This window comes from Nanorana parkeri, unplaced genomic scaffold (genome assembly GCF_000935625.1).
Source record: "Nanorana parkeri isolate BGI_ZX_2015 unplaced genomic scaffold, ASM93562v1 scaffold1523, whole genome shotgun sequence".
In the NCBI taxonomy this organism is placed as follows: Eukaryota; Metazoa; Chordata; class Amphibia; order Anura; family Dicroglossidae; genus Nanorana; species Nanorana parkeri.
The window spans coordinates 128,401-144,222 of record NW_017307791.1 but is presented as its reverse complement, the minus strand read 5'-3'; the positions used below and the strand labels follow the sequence as shown (position 1 = coordinate 144,222).

Genomic DNA, 15,822 nt, shown 5'->3' with positions numbered 1-15,822 from the left:
TAAGTGACACAATTTCCTTTCTGGAAAAGATCATTTATTTACTGCTTTAGGAATAGCATAGCTTGATCCATTTTCAATACTATTTACACTAACCAAAACATGGTCAATGTATAATGTTGAGAATAGGTCTAAATTGTCATAATATTTTGCTACAAGTTAAGTTTTCACTTACAGCCAAGTAGGCAAAAAATATTGTTCATGCAAGATACACATCCATGCTTAGTGTAATCACTGAGATTAATTTAGAAAAAATAAATGCATGACAGAGTTCTGAAAATAGACCTTCAATCTATTATGTTTGGATATGTTAAAGGATAAAAATAGCAGCGGAACATTGAAACACTTCAAGATGTGACCCTCTTTTAAGTCTGCACTTGGAGATTGGCAGATGGTTTACATGGTGTGACCAAAAAAGTGAGAGTATTCTGGTGCACATATATTCATATTCGGAGGAGAGTTTTTGTGTGTTGGTAATTAAGACATCTACATTATAATAATTAATTATCTCACATATTTAACAGTGCAGAATTTAGGAACAGCTTGGGAGTTATCAATCTTATGTAATATTACTGAGCACTGAGGAATTGCCCCTCTACATAGAATGTTAACACATGATTAAAGATCTTTTAAATTGGCTTTTTACTGAGACAATTTGCTCACTGCTAGCTCCCCTTTCCCATCACTTGGATATCCTAACAAAGACATAATTTAGTGGGCTGGAGTGGATCTGAATAGGATTCCAACCACAGTTTCACATTGAAGCCTCAGTGGGCACTATTAAGGGAATTGCAGGTCAGTAACTTATGCTATCGATTCCACTGACTGATTATTTCTCTGGCGACTTTAGAAACTTGTGTGGCTCTTTGAATGATGTTTATTCTTTGAAAGCTGAAGTGGGACATCCTCTTGAACTTTGGATGGCTTATAGTTTTGTCATGGTTAGTAGAAAGAAAACAGCCTGGTAAAATCAGTAGAATAATAGGTCAAATAAAACATTGTGTAGACACAAAGGTCCTAATGACACAATTGTATGTGTATAATGCTGCCATTTGTTTAAAGACAAAGAAAATAATTAAGCAGGTAAATACAACCTAACTATGAAAAACCTCCTACCCCCATTGAATGGCCTGTATTTCAATAGGTCTCTTCTGCCTCATTAACACTTAACTGGTCAAGATCGTTTATCATCAAGAAGTGAAAGGAAGCAAGGCAGGTTTATTATTCATGTTGTGCAGCTATGCACATTTTTCCCTGTCATTTTCTTACTATACAATATATTGGTTCTTCTTTAGGCTTCTTTCACACGGGTAGTCTGATCAGTTTTTTAGGTGGACCAGATCGAATGCCCAATGCTAGTCTATGGGCATCCAGGTCTAAATGAACGGGCGTCCATTTACATCCGGTTACCCACAACTCCAGCCAGGTCTGAAGACACAAATGGAACAGAGTTCCATTTCGCTGGGTCTGATCATGCCGGATTGGGGATAATCTAATTTAAACAGACGCACCGTGTCCATTTACATCCGACTCCCAATAGACCGACAAGATGGAGGAAAAAAATGGATGGACACGGATGTTACAGAGATATAGATATATATATATATACACTCTTTTCTCCTATAATATGCCCTTACCAATAAATGGTGCATTTATCAGCATCAAAAGAAGTAACTGATATAAGGACAGAATGTACAGGTCACTGCAATTTCAGTTCTAGTGCAAACAACAATTATGTTTAGACGACACATACCTATCAGCTCGATAAGATAAGTATTGGCCTGGTAGTTGAGGTGATAAATCTTGTATTTGGGTTTAACTAGGCTAAAGCACAATGAAGGAACAGCGTTGTCACTCTAGGACAAGAAGTGTGTGAGAACTACAGAACCCCCTCTCCTCGGAGCGGGGAAGGATGCTCACTGAGAAGAGTGCAGAGGCACCTCGATGCACTAACGTGTTAATGGAGCGTTGTGGTAAGACACATTACTGCAATGCACCTGAACAAAATAGGTGTGAATGGACCATTAGTAATATTAGTTTCAGAAGCAATAATGAGGTAATATTTTATTTGTAATACCCTTATATCTAAAACCAGTTTTTCTTTGAAGCTTGCCCACGTATCACTTTTCATTCTGAGTTGCTTAAGACAGTCATTAAAGACATCTTAAAAGGGTGATAAGCTTTTAATCGTTTTTTTAAATTTTGTATACCTACCATTTTTACACCCTAGAACATCTCCGCCCTTGGAAAAACAAGTTAAACAGTTTCTGTAGTCTGATTCTGATTCTCCCTATGCTTTTTATATACATTTGTTATAATTACTATAGATGTTATACATAACAAAATGTTAACTAAAAATAAGCATTCCACGCCCCAAAATCGAGGGCCCAGAGGGACATCCAGGCAGAGTCATACACTAAAAATAGAGTATAGTCCAGCTCTACAGAGCAAGAAAAAGAATCCTCGATGATTTACTGTGACATCTATTGGGCTTTTATAGAACATAATACATATGTTTCTGCCATCACTATAAAATGAATTGTTTCTAATTAGTCAGCTCTGCCAGCTTCCCAGGTCCTTTCTCTGTTAGTACAATATGACAGTATGGCTCTGTTAGATTTATAGGGTCACTAACCAGGATATAGTTGTTTTAAGAGCTGAATTGATTGTCCTGAAAGTAGTTCCACTGAGGCACATGCACTTAGCCCAAGGGAAAGTACATGGAGATGAAGGGACTATGTAATAATTAAAGTTCCTAACATAGGAATGCAATTTGCAGAGTGGGTGTATCACTAAACAGGTATATATAAGCATGCAATGTACAGGGCAGTCAGTGCAAAGCTCTATGCACTACCATTACCATCTTGATTTGTTCATTAGGTATAAATGATGTGATTTTTCTAAGCAGAATAGTGATGCAAACCGTTTGCTAAGATTCATAGATCCAGGCACAATTTTCCCCCGAAATTATTTAGGAGAACTACAAGCAGTACAAACTGGCCTGTCTACAAAATTCTGTCTGTTGCCATGTTAAAGCATAGCCAATTAATTTGCTGAAAAGTATTTTGTAGCAATTTGTAGACCAAAGAATTTACACTTGTGTTAACAGTAGTATTTTCTAGTTTACCATGCACAATTCCTGAGTGCGGTCATCCTTAATAATGTTCTGTTATCTCATTTGATACATCTTAAGAGCAGCATACCTCTCGAAATTTCAAAATGAAAAAAACCCCATTGTGATCAAGTCCTGTATGTAGTTTGTTTATCTTTTGACATTCATTTAGGGGCAGATACTGTAAATGTAACTATGATGGGCCTGGGGTTTGCTGAAAAAAAGAAGAAATAAAATAAATAAATACAATATTATAAATATTAGGGTTGCACAGATACCAAGTACAGTACTCGGTACAAGTATGAGTACATGTACCGATACTTTTGAGCTCCAAGACTAGACTAGAGAAAAATAAAAAAATTAGGAGGCAGCTGTCATTTGTAAGGAGCACACGGAGCTCCTGGGATTTGTACATCTCTCTTTTAATGTATGATTTTGTTTTTATAAATATAAATAAAGGGATGCACAGATACCAGTTTTGCGAGTACGAGTACTGGTACTTGCCGAATACTTACAAGTACGAGTACTCATACATTTTTGTTTATTGTCATGTGACAGTTTTTCTAAAACAATATCGACTAATGATTTCAGGACAGTGGTGGAGTGCCAAAGCCAGGTCCCAGCTGCAACCGCTGAAACCCTGGTAGTTCTCATGAAAATGCCAAGTATCTGCACTGGTACTCGAAAAGTATCTGTGCATCCCTAATAAATATATAATATACATATTATTATTTTTTTTTTAAAAAGCTTTACTGTGTGTTATTTCTGTCATGGTTATACAATATAAATTGGCTAACCACAGAAGTGGTTACTTTAGGTTATCAGTTACAATATTACTGGTTATCAGAAATCATCCACAATATTTCTTGCATTATTTTATCTTGTGGTCTCTTAGCACTTGTTAAAATGTCTATAAAAGTCAGTTCACAAAAGATTGTCACATTACCGGAGAAACACAGTAGATCCTTGTTTCAGGATGGTGAGCAGAGCCATGCAAACCATTCCAGATTAAGTATAAAATTAGAAAACCATTGATTCCAAACTAGGGGAGGCTTTGTGGTTCCTTTTAGCCCACCTAAACATAATGAAAGGAATTTATCAAAACTGGAGCAGACAAAATCTGAAGCAGTTGTGCATGGCAACCAATCAGCTTCTCTCTTTCATTTTCAAATCTTAACTGACCAAACTGAAGAGAGAAGCTGATTGGTTGCCATGCAGAGCTGTTCCAGATTGTGTCTACTCCAGTTTTGATAAATTACCCCATTGCATCTGGTTTTAAACACTTTTTAAAGAAAATTGTGAGGTTCTTTGAGGTGTCTACTGAGAAAAACATGAAAGGAAATTATGTGAGGTGGTGACAAATAGGGATGAGCTTAGGTTCGGACCAAATCCTAAACCGGAGCTCCTATGAACAAGGAATTGCCATCGGTGGGGGTGGGATACTTATGTTGACGTCATTTAGCTTATATCGCCCATAACCATATTAGCTAAATGTAATTTACCAGATATAGGCATGTAACCATATAAGTTCAATAATGTCACTGCATTTCTCCCCTTTGCTTACATCGAGCTGCTGCTGGGGAATTCCCTGCCCACAGCTGATTGGGCGGCACGGAAAGAGCTTTCTTCATGTTCAGGGGGAGCTCCTACTGGGCTCTCAGGTTTGGTCAGGACCTGAGCTCAATCCTAGTGATAAACTACTGTTTAACCACTTGCTGACCGCAACGTTTACACCCCTTTCCTGTCCAGGCCATTTTTCAGTATTCAGCGCTGCGGTACTTTGACTGACATTTATTCTGCCATGAAACGCTGTACTGAAAATAATTTGATACCATTTTTTGAGGACAGATAGAGCTTTCTTTTGGTGGTATTTAATTACCACTGCGGTTTTTATTTTTGACTATATAAAGAAAAAAATACCGGAAATTTTTAAAAAAACAACTGTTTTACCTTTTTCATGTTAGGAAACATTTATTATTACCCAATATTGGGTAAAATATGAAAGATAGGGTCACGTTGGGTAAATAGACATCAAACATGTCAAGCCTTAAAATTGTGCACGCCAGCGAAATCGTGAAAAAATCTACCACACCCAAAATTGGCCATAGTCGACACTTTAAAAGATTTCACCGCTCATCAGTTTAGTTTTAACAGTGATTGATGGCCCTAAAATTATTGCTCTCACTCCAGCATTCGCAATGATATGTAACAAGTGCTGCATAATTGGTGCAATTGTCGTTTTTGTGTGTAGGCGCACCTAATGCATCTACGTGGGGGTCTTTAAAAAAAAAATGTGGGTTTTTTTTGTGTGTGTGTGTAAATTTGATTTATTTTGTGACCAATTATGTTTTGTTTACACTTAACATTATTGTTATTACATAGGGGATAAGAATCCCCCTATGTGATATCACATTACAGTGACAGGTCCCCTTTATGGAGACATCAGGGGTCTCTAGGACCCTTAATGTCACCTTGGGACCCCCAAAGAAGCTGATGAAGCACAGATCTGCTTCATTAGCGTCTCTCCGGTTTCTGTACCGGAGAGTGACAGTGGAATGCAGAAGTGATGTAGTAAATGTCACCTCCTGCATTCAGAGACCGGGGAGGAGAGTGGAGGGAGATTGTGTACTAATCTCTCTCCGTTCTTAGTGAACATAGCCACATGGACCCACATTGACAGTCCCAGATCGGACACATGGGATCGCGGGGACAGCGGCGGTGGGGACAGCGAGGAGGGGTAAGGAGGGGGGCGCACTGCAGCATACAAGGAGACATGCAGCATACAAGCGATCGGGCGTCTTTACAGACGCTGGACCGCTTGTATGTAAACAGCCATTGCTGTGGTGGTTTCCCGCCAGGCGGGGGGCGCGCGTGCGGGCGAGGGCATGAAGGACATTTAAAGACGCCCACCTGCATCCAGAAGAGTCCCGTCCGGCCGTTTTTGAACAGGAGGTGGTTAATAAAATTTCAATGAAATAGTCCTTATAAAGTCAAGTGCATGTTCCATGCATGTAGTAGTGAACTGCCCCTTTGGACTTTCACCTAAATAGGAAATAGTTTATTGTGAACTGTGAAAAAAAATTAATAAAAGGGCTCTAACTGCATACTACTGCGGTAAGAATGCCTTTTCCTTTTTCTGTAAAAGTGGAAATCCCTTTAAAAGTACCCTTTCACTATAATGAATAAAATGAAATCAGTAACTGCCCATAAAAGATGGAAAGTACTTACACATAGTTGCTGGTGGGAGGAACCACGGCGTCCAGTGGGGGAAATGCTGTCTGATGCACTTTAAAGTGTCAGGTGGCAGCAGTGCCACAGTTCTTTGAGATTTTTCTTACTACCCACCAAAAAGTCAAGTATTAAGTCCTAGTTCACACCTAGACATTTTGTAGCTCAGAGCTTCAAAACACTGAACACAACGAATCATATTGTTTTCTATGGCCCCTGTTCACACCTGAGCGTTATGTTACGTGTCACTGAAAAAAGAACATGGGCTACTTTTCTGCAGATTGCTGTGCTTTTGGCCCCATAGACGCCAATAGAAATGACTGAAAATGCACGACACAAGTTTTTTCACGTGTTTGTGGTGCAAGAGCTAGCCTTCCTCTGTAAAAAGCACTGGGGAACGAAAGGGAGGACAGCACAAGCTGAAAAAGGTGAGACAAAATGCTTGGGAAAACGCTTAAAAAAGCTTGACAAATGTGCGTTGACGCACTTTACAACACTCAAAGACACTTAAACAAAATGCCAGAGAAAACACCTGAAACTTGACGTTTTGGTGTGAACGGAGCCTAAACGACTTCTTTTACAGATTTAATTGTATCAGCAGGTTCACATTTTCACTGTAGCTATAGACCCATAGGGAAATATTAACAAAAAGGTGTCTATCTCAACTGGTGCAGTTGACCATAGCAACCAATCAGCTTCTACTTTTCATTTTTTCCATACAGCTTAGAAAATAAAAACTTAAAAGCTGATTGGCTGCGCTCCAGTTTGTCTCAGACACTTTTTATTGATTCCCCCACTATGTCATAGATAATGAAACAACACATAGATCAAATTATTGTGTTCAGCTCTGCTATTTTTATTGTGGTAAGCAGTTTCCTTTCATTCACCCACTGATTAATTTAAACTGTTCTTCTAATGTTTATAGATAAAAAAAACATGCAGTTGAAATTTATGAGATTATACAGAACATATTTCTGTGACAGGATGCATTCTACAGGATAATGGGTTTGTGGTTGAAGTAGCAGTATTGTTCAAAGAAATCTCATTTTTGGGGCTGATGTGAAACATGTTTGTTAATTACGATACCGCATCCATTCTTAAGAAAGACACAACTATAAGTGCTGGATAATGCTAAAATATAGATCTTGACTAATTTGATGTAAAGTAGGCCAGAGGGACTTAAAAAGTTTTTTTTACTAAATCTGGTCATACACTGGTAGTTTTGCATACGAACATGCATGCAAAAAATGTGATCAGACCATTTGATAATGCCATCAGAGGCTTGACAAATAACGTTCAAACTTTTGTTTGATTTTAACCTTTTATTTTGAAATTAATTGAGTTTCTTGAACGGAAATCACATTCACTGTTAGTTTAATTTGTTCAGCAAAAATACGATTCTTTTCATCACTAGCCCATTAACTATTAGGCAATTAAACAAATTTACAAATGTTATCTAACAAAATTCTAGTTCAGTAGGGCCAGTTTAAGTACAATGCATACATTATATATTCATCATATATAAGGCTGATTTAAAAGAGAACTATGAGCCAACCTTTTTTTGCCATAGTTCTCTTTTGGGTCACAGCAGGATATTTACTATGTCCTGCTGTAACCCAAAACTATTTGCTGACAACGCAGAACCGCGCTGCAGCCGGGATGGATCCCGACAATATTATTGGGATCCACCCCACTGCTTGATTGACAGCTGGCTCTGCCTCTCTAGAGATAAAGCCAGCTGTGCCAGTCCCCTCCCCTGTCCGTCCCTGCAGTCAGTGATGGAGGAACAGAGAAGGGAGGAGGGGAATCCCTGTGGGGAGTGATGACTGACAGTCACCGCTCTCTACAGGGAGATGATCGGGAACTGAGTGAATATCATTCAGTTCCCGATCAATAGAGTCCCACATCGGCTCTAATTATGGGGAAGAGTGTATTTCATTTTCCCCATAATTCTCCTTTAAAAAAAATTATTACATTTTGTCAATTCATTTCTGTAATTCACAGTATCCCTTGCCATTCCTTATTTTGTGCAATATTAGTCATTTATTGCAGATGTTGAGATGTAACAGATCACTTACCTTTTCAAACTTTTCAGAAATGTTCCTGGTATGGTATAGGCAGGCTTACTTCCTGACTCCTGGCTCCTTTAACATTAGGCATGATATATCTGTCAATGAAACGTACAACTTAGATCAGTGCTAGGCAACCAAATTCAATGTTATTTGGCTTAACATATCAAATATCTATATATAAATATAGATATATCTTTCTGCGGTCGCACGTCCCCAGTCAACTGGGAGGACTGTAAAAAAGAAATAAATAATAATACAGACAAGCGGAGGTCTGTAGGCAGATGCTTATGTTGCCTAGTGGGAAAATCTGGCCCTGTGCACTCTGCTCATACTAGTTGGGGGTAGTAGTTGTTGTTGTGTGATGTTTGAGGCTACATGGAATGCGTACAACGCTCATGCTAGATGGGGGTAGTGGTTGTGTAATGTGTACACCAATCATACAGGTAGACTATGAGATGAGGGATTACTTCTTTTACCTGTGCACACAGGAAAGAGATGAGTGTGTGTCATTCAGCTAAGAAAGCCAGAAGGAATGTAAATTGGACTGTCACATCTATCAGAGTGTGGCTTGTGTGCAGCAGGCACAGAATCTTTGCCCGCAAATCCCATGTCCCAGACCCCCAGCACCCCTCACATCGTATGACCGGAGCTGATCACCATCCAGGTCCTGCAGGGCATGGAAATCTGCTGGGTGTCACCTCTGCAGTGGTGTTTTTTTAATACAGTGGTGAAGGTTTAGAACCCCTGTTTGCTTTTTGTTGCTGTCTGTGTCCTCATTAGGACACAGTTGGCATTGGAACAGAAAAAGTTGGCATTGGAACAGAAAAAGTTGGCATTGGAACAGAAAAAGAAGGGAAATCTTCCACTCGTTTGGAGGATAAGGATTTCCCTTACTTTGGAGTTATTTCCTCTAACTTTCTTGTTTCTTTTTTTTTAACTTAAGGAAATCCTAACAGAATATAAATGGAACAAAAGTAACTTATTTACATTAAGTTCCCAAGGTCCATATTGAAAGGGGCCTGTTATAGCTCTACAGCAGGGGTCTGCAACCTTTTACACACCTAGTGCCATTTTTACAACCATCAGACACCCGGGTGCCAATGAACTATAGTGCACTGTAGTGTTAGTTAAATTTAAATTTTTTCGGCTGAAATCAGCCGTACCAGCCTGAAGTGAATAGCCGAATGGTGTTCGGCTCACTTCACTTCTGATCGGTCATTCACTCGGCTGCCCTCGGCAGCTTTGTGAATGGACCCCATAGTTATACTGCTAATAGTAAGTTAAACTCACTAATTATTTGAATGTGTTTACCTTGCCAATAGCAGCACAACTGCAAGTGAAAAAAAATGTAATAAGTGGTGCACACACAAAACATATTTACATGAACTAAAAGGTAAACTGGACTTACAGTTTTAGTGTGATCCCTGTGCGTGTATCACCTTCAGACCAGCCTTAAACACTGCATCTTCATAAAACTCAGCTTTTTTTACATACCTGATGCAGAGTTGAAACACAGGAGACTGAAGGGGTTAGGGCTGTAGACTTCTAACTGTAGACTGCTGGCAGGTATCTTCAGGGAGCCTGGAGGAGTCTGTTTATGGATCAAGATACTGTAGGGGGCCTATGTGTGTGTGTGCAGTTATGAGGGATAATGTTGGGTGGGTGAGCAGTATGCAGAGGGCATGTGGTACATTTATTACTATTGCAGGGTGATCCTCCGACACTGTGCTCTGTGCTCTGATTACTGATGATGGGCAGTATGGTGACAAAATCTGTAGAACCTCAGTAGAACCTCTGGTCGGACACGGGGTGAGCGACACTCCTTCTTCTGTCCTGCGGGCTGCAAGTGAAGGATCCACCAGGCAGGAGCTTGGACAGACCGTTGAGGGCCTCCTCAGCATGGCTCTGTGCACCAATGTCATCTGGCTACGTCATGGAGATGGGTGGGTGAGACTTAAATTTGACAGCTGGCTCGAGCTAGCTCTCAATTGCAAGTTAGTTAAGTTAAAAATGAGTTCACTGGCCAGCATGTGTGGCCGGGGGTTGTCAACCCCTGCTCTACAGGCTTCCTGGAATTACCTAACTGCCAGTGGGTTCTTTGAACCAGAACTCACACCATTTCCTGAAGTTGTGAAATGGCATCCTTCAGCTCTGAGCGAGAAGCTCACCTTAGGTAGGTAACATGCCTTTTTTTACTTAAATTGATACAAAAAATTGCATTTCTGTAGGAACTATAAAAAATTATGACATAGCCAGCTGTTATTTAACTTTGTTCTAAAAGTACTTTCCAGCATTCTCAGTATTATTCTTTCCTTGCTGCCAGAACCCCAGTCTCGTATAATAAACAAGTCATCAGACAGAAATATTCTGTATTTTCTTAAATGCCATAGAATACACTATGATTGCTGCATTGGATGTGGTGTATTATTCTAAGAACTATTACGAGTAATTAGGATATTTGTTATAGATGTTATCATGCCTTTCTAACAAGCATTTCAGTGAACCTTAAAATATATTTAGGATACTTGATCAAAATATTTCTAAATTTGGCACCTCCATCTACTCAACAAGTTTTCCACAAGTTCAGATTAGCTTTTTCTATTTATTCTACATTCTGGCTAGATTGTATGCATGGCTAGAAAACCTTGGTATTTATAAACAGGGCAGATCAGTTTTCTAGTATACCATATGAGATAAATGGCAGATGAAAAGATTGTCTATTTCTTGAATGAGGCTATTGTAAGCTTCAAAAGTCAGGTGTGACCACAGTAAACAATTGCCTTTCCTTATATTTATTGCCAATTTTCAGGTGCATTATGTGTTGCAAGCCAACTTCACTCTTCCTGATTTTATTAAATTTAATTAAGTTTCCCATAGAGAGCTTGTTAACAGGCATGTAGATGATCAGTTACAGTAGAATATAAGGTTGACCTTTCATGCAAAATTGGAAAGCATACCATTTCAACAAGTACATGGGGAAGTGACATGCTGATAATGCCACGCACAGCTTTCATAATAAACATCAGCCCGGAATCCTGGGATAAGAGCTGCAACAGAAATTGCATGTGGTCATTGATAACCAGTCAAGAGGACCTGGGAAATTTCTGCAATGTTAAGGTTTTGCTAAGCAAAGTAATTAATGTTCTGTGACAGCAAGTTGGCTTATCCCTTATGTGTATGTCTGCCAAGGATATCAGAATGGCATTTTTGTGCACACACATTCCTTAACTCCTGCACAACATACTAGCTCTTAAATACTGTATGTAATGTCACTAACCTGGACCTAGTATCAAACCCAAGAGTCATCTTCCATCAGAGCCTTCTCACACTTCTCTTCATGACAAATTTCCTTTTAAGGTATTCATATAGCAAATTGCTACATCTCCCATTGACATTATTCACAAATCAATTAATTATCAATAATAATATATATATATATTTTTTTTATTGTGACTTTTATTAATCTTAGTCATCACATTATCTTTCCTATTTGATCACATTTGCAAAGGTGATGTTCAATGCAATTTTAAGTTATACTCAAACATACCACATCTTTTAAATCTTTTTTTCAATAAATGATTGTTTGTATATACTGAATTGAAAAGAACCCCATATTAATACAATTCTGAATTAGAGAGTCCCATTTACCAACATACAGTATGTTGTTGCTGAGTATGAAGGAATTATCATACAGTTTTAGTTTTGGATAGAGTTGGGGAATGGTTAAAACCTCTCTGGGTTTCTTTTATGTATTTATTTTTTTATTTTTTGCTGTATTTTCAAATTTGGGAGATTTGGCTTCACGACCTATCCTGGGGATATCCACAGGATGAGGAAAAAAATTCTCCAAAGTGAGACAAAAAATTCTTAGACAGTTATCAGCAGAACATCAGTGTCCGCATTGAAACATTTCCACTTACCTCCTCCACTTATGACAAATGTAACATTTTGAATTTCTCGTCACCTTCTGTTCTCGTGGCATTAGTCTTCAGGGCTAGTGATGGGCTCATTGTTCGGGCTTGTTTGACTCAAACATCGGCAGTTCTTGTGTTCAGCGAACACACGAACTGTCAGGGCACCCCACACATGGTCAGGTCAGGTGCAAGACTTTGCTCAGTCAGGGCACGGAAAACTGTGAGAGCCATGATTGGGCAAAGTCATGATGACTTTGCCCAATCATGGTTTACTTGTTACAACTGTAAACAGTTGGGTGTAGCTAGCTGTCACTGCTAGCTCCGCCCAATTGTTTAAAAAATTGCTGGCATCTGTCAAAATGCTATTTTGTGGCAGGTGTTCGTCACAGTGAACCCCACACACTTTATTTGTTTTTGTTTTTTTACATGCGGTCCCTCCTAAAATTCCTACCAGACCTCAAGGGTCTGGTATGACTTTTGGGGGGAACCCCACACTTTTTTTATTTTTTTTAAATGGGGTCCCTCCTAACATTCCTAACAAAAGTGACCTAAAGGGTCTGGTATTGTTTGGGAGAGGGAACCGCACACTTTAAAAAATAAAAAATGTATTTCTTTAGAAATTACAGTTTTGCTGCAGCAGGTTCTATACATTGTAAAGATGTGCCACTTTACAGGTAGTTTAAGGGGACCCCCTAGGCACAATATTTAAAGGAATTTTTCATGTTTATTGTTACCCTTTAAGTGATGTTAAAATCACTGCTCCTTTAAAAACTGTATTTTTTAAAAGTTTTTTTTTCATTGAATAATATCCCCCAGGGCAGTACCCGAATCCCCATACACTTTTTATGGCCAATAAATTGCATATAAGGCTTCAAAATGGAGACATTTGATTTTCAATGTTCTAGCACCATAGACTTGCATTGAGTTCGAGTTCGAATTCAAACTTTTCCCATGTTCGAAAGTACGAATTCGAACTGAACAGGGGGATGTTCGGCCCATCACTATTCAGGACAAATAGAAAGGATTTATCTCTGCAGTGGAGGCACAGACAGCAAAAAAACCCTGTTGGATTCCAACACTTCCCAATTCTATCCAAAACTAGAAAGTTACAACTGAAAACAGAACATTCAGATAACATTAGGAAGGGATTTGCTATCAAGATTTTACAATACAATGCCATGCACTTTGATTTTTGAGGCCACAAGACATAAGACATGGAACTGATTGCTTGTAGTTGAGGGTGCTATGATGGCCAGACAGGATATCCTGTTGTCACACCACTTACACACACAATGATGCCCAACCTCACAGAGTAACCATCACTTGACATGCATTGGGGATAACCAAGATAATGAACAAACCACTGTATCACTTTATTTAAACACATTTGGGATATGACTGGTACGGCCATTAATGTGTAAACACCAGGCTCAAAAGGGCCGATTTATTAAATGTGGAGCAAGAAATGAACACAAAAGTAGATTGGTTGCTATATCAGCCAATCAGGTTCCTCCTTTTTTGTGAGAAAAATAAAATTAGAATTTTTATTGATGTAAACAGCAACTATTAAACAGCTGTCTGTCTAAGAAATACAGGCCTGGAACAAGATTCCTCAAGAAGCCTTCAAACATCGTTTTGATTGCATGAGAAGCCAATTGTTGTCAAATGTTCATAGAGGCCAAACCTTTTTGACTTTTGCTGAATAGTAGTAAACATTTAGGCAGTTTTTAAATATTTTAAAAATATAAATATTTTACAAAGTGTATGGATGTTTTCACCTGTATATTAACTCCTAGTAGTCTTTTGAAAGAACAGAAAAGTGACTATCATTTTGTTTCTGCTTTTTTAACAGTTGTACAACACATAAAAAGGCACAACATCGTCCTAAAGAGAGAACTGGGAGAAGGAGCATTTGGCAAAGTGTTTCTTGCAGAATGTTATAACCTGTACCCAGAGCAGGATAAAATCCTTGTGGCAGTAAAGGTAAGATTGCTATCATATCTATCTAGCTACATATAGACATATGTCTAACTACTTCAACAAATCTGCAATAAAAGAAATCCCCAGTTTGAGATTAAACTTTTTTCAGTCTCAGATGGTGGCCTCTTTCACAGGAAAGTACACTATCCTTTTCAGTTAGTGTCCGAAATCACACACATAACCATGCTCTAACTCTTCCCTTGTTTTATAACCAGAAAACTGCCAAGTCGTTGCTTATGAGAAAAGGTTGAGTCTCTCTGCTAGCTAATATCAGGGATTTTTTGTGATGGGCGTAACTACAGCCATAGCAGCTTGTACAAATGCAATGGGGGCACTGAGAGTAGAAAGGGCCAAGTCCATTTTTCAAAAAGATTGGAAAACTACTGTCTTAAGTTGAGCAATGCAAACTTTTCCATCATTGATGGTGCATTGGTCAAACTGCACAAACCAGCTTAGTTTTAGCTGGCTGCAAGGGAGAAGCTCTTATTCTCTTATTCCTTGGTACACAGCACAGCAATGACTCGTGAGGATAAAGCATAGTTTTTGAGCAGCCCTGCCTGTATATGAAGACCATGCAGAGACTTACAAAGACTGTCTGGCTACAACTTGTTAGTGTCCAGTTGAAGTGGCCACCGATGTTAAGGGGTATAACATGGAACCCAGTAGGGGTGCATTATAGACCAGCTGCCTTTGACCACCAGTGTTAAAGTCATATAAATAGGGGTACTTGCCTGATATTGATAGGACCCCTTCAAAATATTGCTATGGGGCTTTGTAATTTCGTACAGCTCTGTTATATATTTATATCAATTGGAAATTAAATACCATATTGTATGCAAAAGATATATTTGATAACAGACTTCAATTTGATATAGCAATGCAAATAGATAAAGGTTGATTTTTAAAACTGTAGCCCAGTATCTTCATCATATATAACAATCCAACAGTAATAAAATGTTAAATATCTTAAATGCACTTAAATGCGTAATTAGTAGAAAGTGCACAAAAAGCAATATAAACACTGAACAGAGCCAGGAAACCCTTCCAATATATATATATGATTTGGAATATTATCTCGTTGAGCTTTTTTTTAAGCATATACTCAAGAAAAGCAGCATGTCTACCAAATGAATTAAATGTATGAGTAGTGTGTGTATATAATATATGTAGGTAGTAATAGTTTTCTGTGGTAGGAGGATTTAAATACCCGACTACAATTTTTTTGGTTGTTTTATTTCAGTTGTGTTTGATTACCGTGTAATCTGACCAATCAAACCTTTTCAAGCACTTTGTTTTTTAATATAACCATGCATTCTAACACATATTATAAAGAATCCTAGCCCACATAATTTAGCTTTTCCTTTTGTAAAGTAATATTTTCTGTAGGATGGTACAGGTTTTCAGAGCAGAACATCATGTAACCTATCAATTAAATTGAATGGATAAGATGAGGGAAATGGGCTGAGTGGGAGGTATTGTGTTTTTCCTATGTGAAATGATCAACACAGGCAGCATCCCC

The 15,822-nt window shown here is 38.5% G+C and overlaps 1 protein-coding gene across 2 annotated transcripts in view; it reads left to right on the top strand.

Annotated features, from left to right (window-relative positions):
• The window catches only part of NTRK2 (neurotrophic receptor tyrosine kinase 2), a 201,916-nt gene that overhangs the window by 144,311 nt on the left and 41,783 nt on the right, over positions 1-15,822 (top strand). For both annotated transcript variants that reach the window (XM_018570374.1, XM_018570373.1), the window contains one exon: positions 14,176-14,306. In XM_018570374.1, coding sequence (XP_018425876.1) covers positions 14,176-14,306 — 131 coding nt within the window. The remainder of the gene's footprint in view (positions 1-14,175; positions 14,307-15,822) is intronic.